Here is an 18,732-nt window from a genome sequence, read left to right as displayed (position 1 = left end):
TGGGCCATTTCTTTCGTCTGTTTCCTTGCGCTACCTCGCAAACGCGGGAGACAGCGACAAAGTATAAAAAAAAAAAAAAAAAAAAAAATGGGCATTTATGTATGTATATGCGTACGTGAGTGGATGGGTCGTTCTTCATTTGTTTCCTGGTGCCACCTCACTGATGTGGGAAACAGCAATCAAGTATAACAAATGAAATAGGTATAAGGTCTTTATATGCGGGCAATATGATGTCTGTATTGTCCTTGTCATTGATGTGTATGCTCTGTAACATCAACATTAAATCACCTTGATGTGGACAAGACAGATTAGTGGGTTTTTTTTTTATATATATAGGTTTCAGTCACGGATGAAAGCTTATAACAAGGATGGCCCTTAATTGAAATATGTGGTAGTTAATGAAAGAGAAAAGTATTTACAAATATGAAGTGAAAAACCTGTCTTTTAAAAAGTGCCAGGTCACAGTTATTGGGAAATACATGAAAGGATAGAGAGTTCCAAAGCTCCAAGGTTTAGGGAAAGAAGCCATTATTAAAATGGCCCACACTTGAGCTGCTGACAGCCACACAATAATCATTTAACTCAACAGCTTGTAGAGTAATGCATGGTCGGGCACACATATAGCCTATTCTCGGGAGCAAAAACCAAGGAAATACCTGTAGAAAGGGAAAGTGAACCAACACTGCAGCATAGGATGAGTTCAGTTTCAAAGTCAAACCACTTTCGACTCAACTGGGTCAAGTAAGGATGTAGAACTAGAACAACTCCAGATGGGAGAGCAGTGTTCCGTACAAGGATAAATCAGTCCTTTGTATAGAATGGGTATATTGTTAGAAAAAATATTTCAGTGTCTAAACATGACTCCCAGTTTCTCAGAGGAAGACATAGATATTTTCGTAATGTTTGGTTTCCAAGATAATGTTGATGTTACAGTAATACCAATTATGTTTGTTGAGACAAGAAGTGGAATTACAGTTCCGTCAAAGGAAGCGGGAAAGTTATGAAGTATTTTCAGTTGAGAGATGGGCAGAAACGGGGTCTTGGAGGCATCTAACTTAATCAGGTTTTGTCTGCCTCAAGTTCCCCATTTACATATTGTGTCCAAGTCAGATTTATTGAGAAAGTTGTGTCAAGATGAGATGCAGATTGACAGAGAGAAGGAGCGGATTTGAAGAATGAGAAGGAATATATTGTTGAGTTTTTAGGATATGATTGCATTTGGTTACTCATAGAAGAAAGGAAATCATTGATAATTAGAAGAAAAAGTGTAAGAGAGAGGACAGAACCTTGAGGGACACTGCCCTTGTTGGGAAAACGGGGAGAGGCTGATCCATCAACAGCCACAGTGATAGATTAGCTGGAGAGGAAACTCAATATGAGGGAGCAAATTAAGGGAGGGAAGGGACCCCAGAAATGAAACTCCAATGCCAAACCCTCTCAAAAGCTCTGAATATATCAACAGGAACTATGTACAATTTCCTGATATATTTTGGGGACGATGATCAGATATTGATAAGAAAGAATGTCACAAGTGGATCTTGCCTTATGGAAACCACACTGGTGATCAGAGAGAAGACAGTGAGAGTCAAGATGTCAAAGTATATGGGAGTTGAGGAGGGAAGCAAAGATTTGGGAAAAAGTATATGTAAAAACAGCAGGATGATAGTTAGAGGAGTTACAACGGTCACCCTTCATAGGGATAGGTTGTACTAACAGCATGCTTTCACGAAGAAACCAAAGTTCTGGTTTTTAAATAGAAATGGAACTGACAAGGAAGTACAGTTGCAAGGTCTGAGGCACACTCTTTTAGTATGTGGGGATGGTTCCTGTCAGGTCTGTAAACCTTGCTTTTGTCTAGAGAGAAGCACATTTTGGAAGGTAAGAAAAGATTGTAGGGAGAGGCATAGGATTAGTGAGAGAAGCATTAGAAGGTGGAGAAATGTTAAAGTCATCCAAGTTAAAGTTAGAGGAGAAATAAGAACACAAGATAGTTGTTTTCTATATGGGAGAGACAGCTACAGTAGAGTCGGAACAGAAAAGTGAAGGGAAGGTAGTGTGACAGTTGTTAATGATACCCTTAGCTGAAAACCAGAAACACCTATCAGTGGATTAAAAGATGTTATTGCACTTACTTTGAATAAAGGAACTCTTTGCCTTACGGATAATGTGCTTGCAGTGATTATGAGCAGAGATAAATGCTGAATGGGATTTGGAGGAAAGAAAGTATGCCTGATCCCATTCCTGAGTGGCCTCAGAACAGGAATGGTTGAACCATGGATTAGAAGAAGTAGTTGTCATGGAAGAAGAGGGGATAAACACTTCCATTTCTGTATCAATAATCTCTGCTATGCATTTGTCAAAAACAGAAGCATTACCACATAAGAGACTACAACCAGCTTATGGACAGTCAGACAAGAATTTTCGTAAGTTACCCTAATCAGCTTTGTAGAGGTGCCAACATTTATGTTTCAAGGGGTTGCTGGAGGGGAAGGTGCTGTTAGGATAGATATATTTATAAGAGTCAGATGAACCAATTGGGGATGAGATTGTTTAGCCACAGTGCAAAGGATTAGAGGCAAAAACCAGATCCTGAACATTAGGAAGTGGTCACAGCGGGCAGGATTATGGGTGGGATATGTGTTAGTGCACTGTAGATCATTGAGATTAGAGAATGTGAGGGCTTCACATCCCTTTACCATCTGTATTGGAGGATTTCATCCACTCCCCATGGTGAACATGAAAGTCTCATACATGGAGGATCTTGGCATGTGGGTGAGAGAATGTTTATCCCTGTGGTAGGAGTTTAGATAGTCAAAGGAAGCTACAAAGTTTTTTGAATTAGGTGAGCAGTAGATGAAACAAAGGGGACCAGTGTTAGTTGGGAGACAGACCTTGGGCTAGATCATATCAAATTTAGGGTACTCAGGAGTCCTCAAGGCATGCCAAAGGTGTGTTGATGGAATAATACAGACACCTCCTTTAGACTGGAAATGTGAGTGGAGATTATAGTTGGATACAAGAAAGGGCTAGTGAGAACATCATAAGACAACTTGGTCTCACGAAGTAAGATGATAGAAGAATAAAAGACAGATGATGTTCAGCAGAAGATAGATTACTAAAAAGGACCACAAATATTTGTTTCGTGAGTAGAAAAAGAGTCCTGTCCATTAAAGATGGAAAGGTCATGAAATTGGTCAATACTGCTACCATCTGAGCCCTTTCACTGACAATTATCAGGTGGGAATCCAGACATTCTTAGCACCCTATGATGCTGGAGACTAGGGCCCATAAGGTTGTTGGATTACACATTGATTGCATTTAAAAAAGATTGTACTGATGAGAGATGACAAGAGAACTTGTGTAAAGAAAATAGGTGAGATTTGACTAGGTGTATGATGCTTATAAGGAGAAGATGGCAGGACTAGCCAGATAGTTCTGTTTTGATTAGACAGAAAGTATGACCAACAATCCCAACATGTAGGGTTTAAGATGGTTCCAGGCACACATTAATGCTCCTGAGTCAGGACTAGTACCACCCAGAGCAGCTCTTGTCAATAGCCTACTACCTAAGGCGTAGCTCTAAGGATAGGAGACAATATTTCTTGAGTTAGCTGGGGTAGGGTCAATACACTACCACAAGAACGTGTGGTCACAGGATTATACCTTAGATTTGCAGAGATTTACAGACAGGTTTACAGAGCTTCTAGCCATGAAGAATTTCATTTTGCATCATGTATGCAGTTTGGCAATAAAGACATCTTTAGGGCTTATTATATGCTGGTTTGCATGATTTTAAAGGCCAAGAATATGTATGCAGTTCTGAGATCAGTTTCTTAGGCTGATTCTGAAAAACATCCTTTTTCTCAATCAGGTCAAATTTTCAAAATAAATCACTTGAAAAACGTTCATTTCCAGTTTTATTGGCAGTGAGTGGATTCTTCTAGTGGAATAATGTAACTGCTATATACATGTAGGCCATGCAGGCTGTTCGTATAGATCTAAAGAAAGGTACAAAATACAAAAATAGGCTATTCAGGGATGAATGGCCTCTTCAAGGACTTTAGCGTGTGCTTTGCAGACACCACATCCCTTTTTAGACGCCAGCAGTAGTCGGCCAGAAAATTGATGTCCCATTAGCCTTAATAGCGTTCCTTTATTACTTGGATGTCTTTGTGAAAACATTCACCGTGCTCTTGGCTGAAGTCACCACAATTCTTTGGAAAATAGTCCAGATGAGATCTGAGGAAGTGCATTTTTACTGACGTGTGCACTTAGTTGGCAGAAACTCTCTATCAGCTCATCAACGGTTTTTTCAAATTCTGGACTCCAGTGTTTGCCCAGGAAGTTTGCAGTGATCAACTTCAGAGCCAGCCAAGGAGAGAGTTCAGTGGGATTCAATGCTTGATTGAAGTGGGCGTCCCCAGTGAGCTCACTTATCTGAGGACCGTTGAATATCCCCGCCTTCAGTTTCTCTTGGTTTACACTTGGAAACTTCTACTACTCAATGAATTGAAAAGTCTCCATTCTGTAGAGTCATACTTTGAACCCATTGATTAAGTCAGGTCAGCATTGTTGTTGCAGTAGACCAGCGAAGATGCCTTATCAAATGAAAAGAATTTTCGGAACTCACTATTTCTATACCAAAAGAACGTTGTCTCTGGTGCCAACAGACATTTCTCATGAAGGCGCAAATCTAACAGCTGAGCAGACTCCTTGGACAGGTTCAAGTCTCGTGTCAGATCATTGAGCTCAGCTTGGCTCAGTGGCATTGGTTGGTCCTCCTCTCCTGGCCCAAATGTACCAGACTTATCTTCATCGGTCACATCTCCAGCTTTGGATTTGGACAATGATTCCATGTTGACATCAGGTTCAGGAATAGGAATGCCTGGACCATGTGGGACTGGTTTTATTGTTGATGGAACATCTGGATAATGAACATGATGCTTATTCTTGCGATCGATTCCCTGCAGATCTGTCATGCAGAAATAAAAGTCTGTGGTATGATCTTTCCCTTCCCTCCACACTGTCGGAGCACCAAATGGCATACTCTTCTTTGTTTTGTTCCTCCAATTCTGTAGGTTTTGAACCCATGTTTTGCAACAAATATGAGGGGCAAATGGTTTACCTTAGTCACCAAGTTTTACTCCAAAGTAAGCAAGATATGACTTCTTCACAAAATGTGTAATTCTGCTTGGCAGTCCAAAAGAATCACCTTTCCACAGATATAGCAGAATCTGCAAGGGTGGTTCTTACACTTTCAATTCATTGTAGTATCAATTTAGATCTGAAATGAAGAAAAATAGGTTATTTTAAAGGCACCCATGAGAAGTTAGGACAAAAACATCTTTCATAAAGGCCAGTTCAGTATTACCAATGGAGACATCAGAACTTTTTCAAATCTAGCATATCTTAAAAAAACCTGACCTGATTGAGAAAAATGGGGCTCATTTTTTAATTCGGTGCTCAAAACGTATCGTAAATTAGTTGAAAAACTTTGACCTTTGAAAAAAGAGATTTAAAACGAAGGCCAGTGTTATCTTCAGCTACTCGTCTCTGGTGCCTCCACATATCCATTTACACCATTCCATGCACTCTTGCCCCATTTCTTTTCCTCTAGAACTTTTACATTCTGTTTCATCATTTGACAGGTGGTCTTCCTATCATACAATATCCTTTAAAATTTCTTGTCTTGCATATTTTTTACATGTCTAAACCACCTCAAAGTGTTTCATTTCACCCTCTCTGCCACTCAAAATGGCATTGCATTTGCATATCCTGCTGTACCAGATCTCTCATACACCCCCTTAAGTCTTTCTTCATTCCATCTTGTCATACTACATAAGTCCTCTCAAATAGCTCATTTCCACAGCCTGGATTCTTGACCTCTGTAACTCATTCCATGTCCATGTTTCATTTGGATAGTTCAGAGTCAGGACTGTGCTGCCCCTAATCCTTTCTTTACTACCATACTTACTTTTATTCGCTTCATTATTCTGTTAAGGGACCCACTGATGCCTTTATACAAAGGAATTCGAACATCGGTAGACCATTAGGTCCTTTCAAGGCTATTTGTGATAGTGGAAGATATCAGAAACTCATAGATTAGTGTTGGGAAAAGTTAGAAGCTATACATTTAAATCAAAGAGGATAACCTGCAAATTGTCAGTATGACTAAGGAGGCACAAATAATGTAAGTTGTGGACTTGAAGAGAAATATTTATCAAATTTTGACATTTTTTCTTTATTACACTTGATCATTTCCCGCATTAGCGAGGTAGTGCCAGGAAACAGAAGAAGAAAGACCCATTCACTCGCATACACATGTATGCACACACACGTATACACATAATAACGTACATACGCATGTACATATTCATACTAGCTCACCTTTATTGATTCCTAGCACCACCCCGCCCCACAAGAAACAGCGTCAAATCTTTAGTATTGCTTTCAGCAACTCTAATTGGCAAATTGTCCCACATATCAACTATCCTTTTGAAGAAAAGGTACTTTTCCTCATTGGAGATAAAACGTTTGCCTATGAGTTTCTATCCATTACCATGAATGAAATCAGATGAATCAAGTAATGAGCAACTTGGTAGATCAAGATTATTAGGGCCTTCGATAATTTTGAATATTTTTATTAGATCATCTCCAGTACCAATACTTTTACCTCTCCATTCTTCCTTATGCCATACATCCACTTGCCCCTGATCCCTACTTCCACAGGAACTGCAGAGTGGTCAGAATCTCCAAAGAATTCTTTCATAACTCTAATATGGAGCACAATCTTTTATAGCCTTTCATCCACTGCCACATAATCAGTCTAACTCTTTGATTCTTCTATTCCATCATTTCTCACCCAGTTGTGTGTGTGAATAATCTTGTGCTGAAAAAAAGGCCTTTTCAAGGAGCATCCCACTCTCATCACAGACATCCACAAGATCCCACCTTCTCATTCATATCATCCTTTACAACCACCTTCCTCTCCTTCTCATACCTCTTTATGCATTCATTCAAATTTCTCCAGAAATACTTAATTTCATCCTAACCTTGCACAGCTGGTATATTCACTGCTGTATGTACACAACCTTGCATTTTTAATTATACCAATCTTGCCTTTCACTCTTACTATTCTTGATCATTCCATCCATTCTCTGTAGCACACTCCCATATTCATGGTGATAGCACAATTGCACATCTTTCCCTCTTCCTTAATGCTTTTCATTCATTCTCGTCCACACCACCCCTCTTTCCACACCCTCCCCCAACATGTATTCACCATTTCCATTTTCACTCCATACACCTTGCCCAGAGATATGGGTTTCCCCAGTCTCAGCACATCCCAACAATGACTTTTCAGATTCTCCACAAGCTCACTCATTTTACTCCTACGTCATCCCAGTTATCATTCAGAGCCGTCACCCTCAGTTGCACATCCCATTTACTCCCTCACATAGCTAGTAGACTCCAGTGCCACTTCTTAGCCACTGGCAGAGGGCAACTCCAGCACATTGTTTCCATCAAGTTTATATTCTGTGTGCTGAATGAGCGTTGGTTCAAGCCATCCTAAACAAACATGCATTGACTTAGAAGTTTTAAGTCACAGATATATCATCCACCCAAGATTGTTCTAATCATGTTGCATATTTGTATCTAGGACAGGCCAATTTGTTATTTGTCATAGGAAAATTGTATAACAGGGGGCCATGCACCATTACCACATCTAGTGAAGAATGAACACTGATTCCATTCCACCATTCAGAAAAGCCACAATTGGGTTATCAGTGGTTTAAAAGAAGGGAATTATTTCTCCTCAAAATTGACATTGTCAGGACAAGTTCGACCTTCATTTTCAAAGTCTGATTTCATTGCACTTTTATTTATTTTCTTTTAGACCTGTGATTTGGGCTTGTACACCAATATGCCCTGAATGACCTTAGCTTTAGAGTGCTTCAAAACTATCTGAATTTGATGTAGCAAATCTTGAGTATTGGAATCTGTAACAGAGAATTGTTTAAATCCCAGTGCTTCATGCAGGCTTTGGTATTACAATGCTGATTCATCATTTAGCTGAACCTAACTCAGCATTATAATCCTGGTGACACTTTGTTTGATTGTTACTTTGTGAGCCATTTGTGAATCTTTTACTTTTTTGTTCTCTGTGGTGCTCATTTGCTTACATTTCTGACTTTTGATTATATTATTGAGAATAAGAAGCTTGAATTTGAACATACTAACCTCGTAATTGATTTGTCATGATATTGAAGCTTGTTGAGTCTATTTTGTAGTTGGAAATCAATTATGTTCTAACTCTTTTTCTTCTAGACTTGAGATATTTAGGTTTAGCAGATACACAAATCTTCTTATCTTGAAAGAAGCCATAAATAAATAAAAGTGATGCAGCATGCACCTTGAAACTTTCAATTTGAATGGAATAAATACAGCAATCTTCATCCCAAGGCGTATGGCACAAAACATGGTTGGTCCTGACTTGTTCCTAAGGAAGTCAGGTATAAGAAGCTAATTGGGTTTACCTTGGGGTCATGAAAATTGTTTGGTTTACCTTGGGGTCATGAAAACTGCTGCAAAGGGTTGGTAGAATAAATGCATTTTTCAGAGTATCCATATTACCGGATTGGTCACTTTTGTTCTGCAAAGCTTATAATTAGCTGATGCTCGGTAGCTTGAATCATTTGTGGATGAATTTGGAATCATATTGACTGCTGAATGGGGTAACCCCATTGTTTTTGTCAATTAAGTACCTCGGCATTATTCATGTAGGTTAGTGTATAGAGCTGAAACTAATTCTTAAAGGGTTGTATTGAGTTTTAGAAAGTATGACAGACTTTTAAGTAAATTTCTTTTAAAGCATTTGTAAATCATGGTTATTATTATCTTTGTATTTCCCTGAATTTCACTATTCCTCTTTTTGTCTTTTTAGTTTCAGTTGATAGATTCAGTCTTTCTTTAACCAACCTTGTTTGTCAGGACTCCACTTGCATTAGTTAGCAGGTTGTACTTTAGCTATATTCAGATATCTGCATGATTGCAAGGAAGGACACCTACTGAAATAAAAGCCTTGGAAATTATCATGTATAGAGGTTGGTGTGTAGTTCAAGTTTAGGCAAAATGTGGATTTAGGAAAATTGATGTGTGTTCTGTGGTTGTTTTGAATGAGAAGTGAAGTTGTAAAATCAGTTGGGCACAGAAAAAAAATTATATGTGAGGAATGGCAAAAGCATGTGATTATAAGTAACAGCAGAGAGTAACAAATGGAAATTATAAGAACAGAATTGAGAGTGTTGTTTAGAGAAGTGTAGGTATGAGTGTGTCTGTGGATGTGTGCAGTGCATGGATTGTTTGAAGCAAATCTACCATGATTTTTGTGACTGACAGAAATGGAAAAGCTTCATTTTGTACAATAGTCTTTTGTTGTTCGATACTCAAATTGATTTTAATTTGGCAAAATAATTATTCAGGTTTCTTTTATGTGTCTACCTTTGTTTTCAGCTTCTGTGTGACTTGATATTGAAAAGTTTTAAGAGTTTTATTTACATTTAATTATTGAAAAATTTAGATTTTGTTGCTTTGGATACACCAAACTGCACTAACTCATCATGTGCATGAAGATTTTTGGTACTTTTAGAATAACCATCTACCCATTAACATTGTCAGGGCATTTTGTTTTGTGTTATGGTATTAAAGGTTCAGTCTTTAGATTTAAAGGCTAAGCACTTCATAGGACAGTTTGATACAGGAGGAGAAGTACATTTTCTCATTCACACGCACTTCCAAACTCTGCAGTTTCTCAGATGAATGTGCCATCATTGCTGTGTCATCAGCAAACTGTAACTGATTCACATCCCAGGCCCGCTGCCCCAAACAAACTGCAGACCTGCTCCTCTTCTCAAAACCCCCACATTCATATCCCTTCACTCCACTTCACTCACCATCTCTCTCTCTCTCTCTCTGTCTCTCTCTCTCTCTCTCTCTCTGTCTCTGTCTCTGTCTCTCTGTCTCTGTCTCTCTGTCTCTCTGTCTCTGTCTCTCTCTCTCTCTCTCTCTCTCTCTCTCTCTCTCTCTCTCTCTCTCTCTCTCTCTCTCTCTCTCTCTCTCTCTGTCTCTCTCTCTCTCTCTCTCTCTCTCTCTCTCTCTCTCTCTGAATGCATTGTTAGATTTTGGAACACTGAGAAAATAGTAGCACCGTGAACTCCTGTACTTTGCTTGTAATTGAATTGGCTCAATAGTGCCCTGAACTCCTGTACTTTGCTTATAATTGAATTAGCTCAAAGAGTGGATTGGTTTTGATTGTTTCATCTCATTAATTCATGTAGATCTACTTTTGAAGGATCTAATTTTTCTTCCTTACCTCAGGTCAATCTTTAAAAACTTATGTTCTGTAAAGACTGATCAGTGCCATGCATACTTTGCAAGTTGTTCCTTATTTCAAAAGACCTAATTTCCTCTTGCAGCCTAACAAGGTAATTTCTAGAACAAATAAACAGTAGCCTCATTTCCACACATTCAGTATCCAGTCCCCCCTCTCCCTCCCTTCCCCCTCCCTCACCTCTCTCTCTCTCTCTCTCTCTCTCTCTCTCTCTCTCTCTCTCTCTCTCTCTCTCTCTCTCTCTCTCTCTCTCTCTCTCTCTCTCCAGCCATTTCATAAGCATTCTCCAGATCTATAAAAGCTCTGTGCAGATCTTTCTGTTCCCTTAATTCTGTTTCAAACAAATTCTTCAAAGCAAACACCTGATACACATTTCCATGTAAGAAACATAATTAAGATTTGGTTTGATGCTCTGTGCATGTTACCACTCTCCTATCCATCTTACTAGGTACACTAAGCAAACTAATCTATCTATTTGTCTATAACTTGGATGGCCATTCCTTCTGGGAACACCTTTCAAGAGAGTAGCTAAAGTCTTCACATATCCATTCCTTTCATGCTTTCCTCTCATACACCATTCCTTGTGTTCTTTACCCATTTCTTTCCCTGCAGTACTCCTCCACTCTATTTCCTTATGCCTCAGGTGATTTTCCTCTCATACCAGTTCTTTTAATCAGACTATCATGCATTCTCCTTGTAAAGTCCCCATCTTGCACATGTCTTAACCACTTCAGAGTATTACGTTTCACCCATTCTGCCACTCCACACCTCATTCCCTTTGCATTCTCTGCCATATCAAATCTCTCATTCACCCCCTCATTACTTTCTTTATTCTGCCAAGTCATACCACATGCTTTTCTCAAATAATTCATTTCCACACCCTGGAGTCTTGAGCTCTGTTGCTCATCCCATGTCCATATCAACAAACTAATACCTTTATAATTTGAACATCCAATTTTGTTCCTTTTGCCTTTATACAGTGACACTATACAGGTATTCTGCCAATCCTCAGTCACTGCACCATGATCCATGCATGTATTGAAAATCCAAACTACCCAATCAGCAGCAGAGTCACCTCTCCCCTTTCTTAAGAAATTCAGGTTGAAAGTTAATATGAATAAAAGCAAGGTTCATAATTTAACAGTGGAGAGAGACAAATTTGTTAGAATGTGAGTTAGAATGGAAAGAACTTGAAATTGAAGAGTTTTAGATACTTGGGAGTGGACATGACAGAAAATGGAACCATTGTAGCTGAAGTGGAATGGAGGTCCTAGGCACATTAAGGAATGTGTGGAAGGAGAGATCATTGTCTGTGATGGGGAAAGATGGGTGTGTTTGATGGTATAGTAATCTTGATCATGTTTTGTGGATTTTATGTGTGTGTAGGTAGTAGCCAGCACTTGAATGGTTATCAGGTTGCTCTCCACCGACCCAGGTAGCTGTCTTTTCTTTCTGCTTTACTAACATATGGACTGCTGGTGTTCATTTCCGCATACATACAGTCTCTCCTTGTCATATGTAACACTTGACAAAACTTAACTCATGCAGCTCATTCTTCATAACTCAAGTTTTTCCTGCTGTGTGCACTGTGTGCTAGCCCTGCCTTTTGGCAAAATGGTTGGAGCAGTAGATAGAAGTAGAAGGTAGGAGCATTTAGGCAGGACTATTTAGTAGAAACACTTGGTAAAAGTAGTAGGTAGGAGCATTAGATAGAAGTTGTCATGAGAAACATTAGGTATGAACCTCTGCAAACACTGCGCTAGCTTGCCCTTTGGCCTGTTAAGGGTGAGGCACTAAAGACTAAGAAGTTGCACTGGAGTTCTTTAGTTATGGAGATGCTGTTGCTGTGGCCACCCCTTTGTGGGATTTCCTGTTGGAACAGGCATCAGAGATATAGATAGATAGATAGATAAGCATGTAAATGAATTACTTTTGGATGTAAATTACCTATTTATACTTTATGTGGAGGGAGTTTTACACTCAGCCCCATCCCTTAAATCTTCATTATCATACAGCTTCTTAGGTTTTTGTATGATTTCTGCTTTAGCTGGGTTTTTTTTTTTTTTAGATTTTTGTATGATGTCTGCTTTAGCTCTGTTTTCACTCGTTTTATTCTATTCATTTACCACTCTTATACTATGAAATTGTTTTAGCAAGTTTCATAGTTAATATCATGTTATGTTGTTGGGTTGTTCTATCCCAACACCTCTCGAAGAAATGTTCCCTGTCTACTTTATCAGTCTGTTTGAAAAGCTTGAAGGTTGTGATTAGGTCACCCCTCACTCTTCTCTCATCTAAGGTGGGCAAATTTGAAACCTCTTTCCTTTTCCTGTTGGAAATGAAATGTTTGTAGACAGTATGTTGTGTGCAGAGGTTTGATTTCAGTAGGAAATGAAGTAAAAGAGAAATGTGCTTGTAATAGGAGTATGTATGAGAGCTGAAGAGAGTATGCTGAAATGATTTTGACATGTGGAGAGGATTACTAAGAAGTTATGCAGTTTTGAAGTGGAGTGAAATAGAAATAGGGGGTAATGAAGGAGTTAGATGAAAGGATAGAGAGAAGGATACTTTGGGTGTTGGAGGCTTGAACATGCAGGAGAGTATGAGGCATCCAAGGGATAGAGTAAATTGAGACAGTATGGTTCATGGGGTGACATGCTGTCATTGAACTGAATCAGGGCAAGTGAAGCAGTTGGAGGAAACAACAGAAAGGTCTGTTGTGCCTCGTTTTGGATAGAGGTCCCTGCTTTTGGTGCACTGTACATGACTGCTAGAGAGTGGATGTGAGTGAATGAGGCCATTTCATCATCTTTTCCTGGCTCTGTCTTGCTAATGCAAGAAAGAGTAAACTAGTATGAAAATTTTCTATTTTCAATATCATACAGCAATGTGACAGCAGCATAAACCAAGAGAAAAAACATTCTGATGGAGATTTGACTTTGTGGTTTACTGTATACTTTTGTCAAAACTTAGTAAAAGTTTCTCAATTTAGAAAGCGGGTGGAGTTGATTAATGTGAATTATTATGTTTCACAAGCAGGACAAGTTTGTACTTCGTACCAAATGTCTCTTAGCATCTGCATTTTTGCATCATTTTAGGATATTTACAGGCCTTGTGGCACACAGTTTTGCTACTTACAAAGCAGTGGTATTTGACAAGTAATTTTTTGGCTAATAATCCTTTCAGTAGATGTTGAGCTTGCAGTTCATTTAAGTATCACAGTTGAAAATCCCCCTCTGTTGTGCTCTGATCAAGTGTGTAATGTTTATTAATGATGCTTCCCTTTGCGGACCAGTACAATGCATTTCAGGTCAAAGGTATGAAGAAGGTGGAGAATTACCTGCGGAAATTGGAGGACATGAACCTCTGGCGGCAGCAAGCATCCCCAGAAGAAGTAGAGTACATGGAGATTCAGTCTGAATTAGAAAAGGAATTACACCAGTCTCATATCAGGTTAGTCCATCAAGAATTACTTAAGTCTCATACCAGATTAGCAAATCATAATAAAAAGTGAATGGTAATTATGCAAATACAAGGATATTCAGATCATATCATAACATCTAGACTGCAAATTGAAGAAAGGTATTGATAAAGGATATTGAACAATAGTATTATTTTATTATACTTGATTGCCATTTCCTGCACTTGCAGGGTAGTGCCAGGAAACATACAAAGAAAGACCCATCCACTCATATACACACTTATATATATATATATACATGCACACACATGTGCATATATATATATATATATATATATATATATATATATATATATATATATATATATATATATATATATATATTATATTTTTTTTTTTTTTTTTTCAAACTATTCGCCATTTCCCGCATTAGCGAGGTAGCGTTAAGAACAGAGGACTGGGCCTTTTTCGGAATATCCTCACCTGGCCCCCTCTGTTCCTTCTTTTGGAAAATTAAAAAAAAAAAAACGAGAGGGGAGGATTTCCAGCCCCCCGCTCCCTCCCCTTTTAGTCGCCTTCTACGACATGCAGGGAATACGTGGGAAGTATTCTTAATCCCCTATCCCCAGGGATTTTACCATATATGAAGATATTCATTGGTTCAAGCATTATTGAAGAACCTTCTGGAGAAAACTATATGAAAAACATAATTGTAAAGTACAGATAAAAACAATATACGGAATCATTCTCTGAAAAAAGTATTGGTTTAAGTGAAATATGATAACTTGCCTTGCCTCGCCTATAATGTAAATGTTCTACTGTACCAACCGCATTTCCATTATTGTTTAAAAATCTATACCTTATGTTTAGTTAATGAATTAGGCATGAACCTACTAAAAAGAACTGTATAGAAAAATATAAATAATACAATTTACCATATTAATAACTAAGTCAGATGTTCATTTTGAACTTCCGAGATGGCAAAGGGGATAAAGGTGAGTGTTAAAATTAGAGGTATAAGTTTGTTGAGTATTCCTGGGAAATCATATGGGAAGATATTGATTGATAGGGTGAAAGCATGTACAGAGCTTCAGATTGGGGAAGAGCAGTGTGGTTTCAGAAGTGGTAGAGGATGAGTGGATCAGGAGTTTGCTTTGAAGAATGTGAGAAATACTTAGAAAAACAAATGGATTTGTATGTAGTATTTATGGATCTGGAGAAGGCATATGATAAGAGTTGACAGAGATGCTCTGTGGAAGGTATTAAGAGTATATGGTGTGGGAGGCAACTTGCTAGAAGCAGTGAAAAGTTTATATATATATATATATATATATATATATATATATATATATATATATATATATATATATATATATATATATATTATATATATATATATATTTTTTTTTTTTTGCTTTGTCGCTGTCTCCCGCGTTTGCGAGGTAGCGCAAGGAAACAGACGAAAGAAATGGCCCAACCCACCCCCATACACATGTATATACATACGTCCACACATGCAAATATACATACCTACACAGCTTTCCATGGTTTACCCCAGACGCTTCACATGCCCTGATTCAATCCACTGACAGCACGTCAACCCTGGAATACCACATTGATCCAATTCACTCTATTCCTTGCCCTCCTTTCACCCTCCTGCATGTTCAGGCCCCGATCACACAAAATCTTTTTCACTCCATCTTTCCACCTCCAATTTGGTCTCCCACTTCTCCTCGTTCTCTCCACCTCCGACACATATGTCCTCTTGGTCAATCTTTCCTCACTCATTCTCTCCATGTGCCCAAACCATTTCAAAACACCCTCTTCTGCTCTCTCAACCACGCTCTTTTTATTTCCACACATCTCTCTTACCCTTACGTTACTTACTCGATCAAACCACCTCACACCACACATTGTCCTCAAACATCTCATTTCCAGCACATCCATCCTCCTGCACACAACTCTATCCATAGCCCACGCCTCGCAACCATACAACATTGTTGGAACCACTATTCCTTCAAACATACCCATTTTTGCTTTCCGAGATAATGTTCTCGACTTCCACACATTCTTCAAGGCTCCCAGGATTTTCGCCCCCTCCCCCACCCTATGATCCACTTCCGCTTCCATGGTTCCATCCGCTGCCAGATCCACTCCCAGATATCTAAAACACTTTACTTCCTCCAGTTTTTCTCCATTTAAACTTACCTCCCAATTGACTTGACCCTCAACCCTACTGTACCTAATTACCTTGCTCTTATTCACATTTACTCTTAGCTTTCTTCTTTCACACACTTTACCAAACTCAGTCACCAGCTTCAGCAGTTTCTCACATGAATCAGCCACCAGCGCTGTATCATCAGCGAACAACAACTGACTCACTTCCCAAGCTCTCTCATCCCCAACAGACTTCATACTTGCCCCTCTTTCCAAAACTCTTGCATTCACCTCCCTAACAACCCCATCCATAAACAAATGAAACAACCATGGAGATATCACACACCCCTGTTGCAAACCTACATTCACTGAGAACGAATCACTTTCCTCTCTTCCTACACGTACACATGCCTTACATCCTCGATAAAAACTTTTCACTGCTTCTAACAACTTGCCTCCCACACCATAAATTCTTAGTACCTTCCACAGAGCATCTCTATCATATGCCTTCTCCAGATCCATAAATGCTACATACAAATCCATTTGCTTTTCTAAGCATTTCTCACATACATTCGTCAAAGCAAACACCTGATCCACACATCCTCTACCACTTATGGAACCACACTGCTCTTCCCCAATCTGATGCTCTGTACATGCCTTCACCCTCTCAATCAATACCCTCCCATATAATTTCCCAGGAATACTCAACAAACTTATACCTTTGTAATTTGAGCGCTCATTCTTATTCCCTTAACAAACCAATCAACAGCTCAGCCACCCCCCTCCTTAAGATATTTGGCTGTAATACCATCCACTATTTTTCAACCCCTGCTCCCTCCTTTTGACCTGCTGCTTTTGCTTATATGTGTTTTTCTTATGCATCACCCAGTCATTTGCATGCCTCCCCTGTAATTACAGCCCAAATGCTTCTTTTTATTCTTTCACCAGCAACTTTACTTCATCTCACCCCTTTCTACCTTTTATAATCTTCAACCTCGCACCTTTTGTATGCCACATGTAGCTCTTGCACGTGCCAACACAGCTTCCCTAGATACCTCCCATTCCTCCCTCACTCCCCTTGCTGCATTTACTCTCACCTTTTGCAGTTCTACACTCAATCTCTCCTGGTAATTCTTTACACAAGTCTCTTTTCCAAGCTCTTTTATTCTCACCACTCTGTTCTCACATATACTGTTTCCTCATTTCTGAAAACCTCTACTTTACAAATCTTTACCCTTGCCTTCACCAGACATCCCCTCAGCTTCCCATAACATATTTTGCACCCAGAAGTCTCTCTTGTGCACACCTATCAATTAACATGTAATCCATTAATGGTCACTGACCTTCTCTCCTACTCACATACATGTGTTTGTGTATGTCCTTTTTTAAACCAGGTATTCCTGATCACCAGTCCATTTCAGCATACAGCTCTACAACTTTTCACTATTTCCATTCTTAGTACTGAATACCCTGTGACTCCCAATTATACCCTCAATTGCTTCATAACTATCACTTGTATTCAAATCACCCATCACTAATACCTGGTCTTTTACATCAAAGCTGGTGACACATTCACCAAGCTGCTCCAAAAAACTTGCCTCATGGTTTTTTTCTTATAGCCAGGTGCATAAACACTATTTATCACCCATCTCTTGCCATTCACTTTCATTAATACCCATTTCTATGTAGAATTTACTTCATTATACTTTTTCACACTTCCACAACTCCTGCTTCAGGAGTAGTACTAGTCCTTCCTTAGCTCTTGTCCTTTCACCAGTTCTTGACTTTACTCTTAAGACATTTCACAGCCATTCTTCCCCTTTGCTATTGGGTTTTATTTCACTCAAAGCAGAACATCCAGGTTCCTTTTCTCAAACATCTCTCTTCCCGTCTTGGTTACATCCACACACATCATAGATATCGCATCCTGAGCCTTCGAGGAGGATAAGCACTCCATGCTTAGCTCCTTCTTCTGTTCCGTCTTTTAGAAATTGAAATACGAGAAAGGGGTTTCCAGGCCCCCATTCCTGTGCACTTTAGTTGCATTCTACAACACATAGAGAATACAGAGGTAGAATTCTTTCTCCCCTACCCAAGGAATAATATACCATTGTATACATGTGATTATTGTACTCAGGTTTCTGGCAGTATGTATTGAGTGAAAGAAAGAAAAAACATTTTTGTTAGTGTCCAGAAGCTAATGAGGAAAATTCCATTTGTAATTATTCAGTATTTTTAGAATAGAAGATTTTGATTGAATATGAAAAGTGTCAGAAAATATGTGTAAATCTTCATAAGATATTTCAAGCTTTATGGGCAGGCAGTCCTCAGTACTAATTGTGTGTGCAATAGATCAGTAAGTAGATGTACAGGTACTGGGAAGATTGCTCATTTGCAGTATAATTGTAAGAAAAGGCTGCTTTGATTTTATTAGATAAGGCACTTTTAACTACAGTAAACTCTTTTTTGAAAATGTTCTTTTCCCTCATACTGTTGATGATTTTTACAGGGCAGAGAGAATATTTGCAGAAGCTGAGGAAAATGAAAACCATTATTATTATGTGAAGTGGGAGAACCTTCCATACGCAGAAGCAACATGGGAGTTGGAGGATATTGTCATTGCTAGATTTAATGAACAAGTTAGTAGAGCTTTCTTTTCATGTGATATTCACACATGACATTTATTGTCTCTTTTTCCATGTTTTTCTATATGTTTCATATATGTATCTGTTAAAGTTATATATATCAATTAAAATGGGAACAT

General features: G+C 38.8%; 1 protein-coding gene across 8 annotated transcripts in view; it reads left to right on the top strand.

The window, feature by feature from the left end:
- Chd1 (chromodomain-helicase-DNA-binding protein 1) overlaps positions 1 to 18,732 on the top strand; it is a 347,004-nt gene that overhangs the window by 113,349 nt on the left and 214,923 nt on the right. For 5 of the 8 annotated variants that reach the window (XM_071676943.1, XM_071676937.1, XM_071676938.1 and 2 more), the window contains exons 8-9: positions 13,686 to 13,843; positions 18,478 to 18,607. In XM_071676943.1, coding sequence (XP_071533044.1) covers positions 13,686 to 13,843; positions 18,478 to 18,607 — 288 coding nt within the window. The remainder of the gene's footprint in view (positions 1 to 13,685; positions 13,844 to 18,477; positions 18,608 to 18,732) is intronic. The other 3 variants (XM_071676941.1, XM_071676940.1, XM_071676942.1) reach the window with 1 other exon arrangement.

The sequence above is a fragment of the Panulirus ornatus genome, chromosome 24 (genome assembly GCF_036320965.1).
Source record: "Panulirus ornatus isolate Po-2019 chromosome 24, ASM3632096v1, whole genome shotgun sequence".
Taxonomy (NCBI): Eukaryota; Metazoa; Arthropoda; class Malacostraca; order Decapoda; family Palinuridae; genus Panulirus; species Panulirus ornatus.
This window is presented reverse-complemented; position numbering and strand designations above follow the sequence as displayed.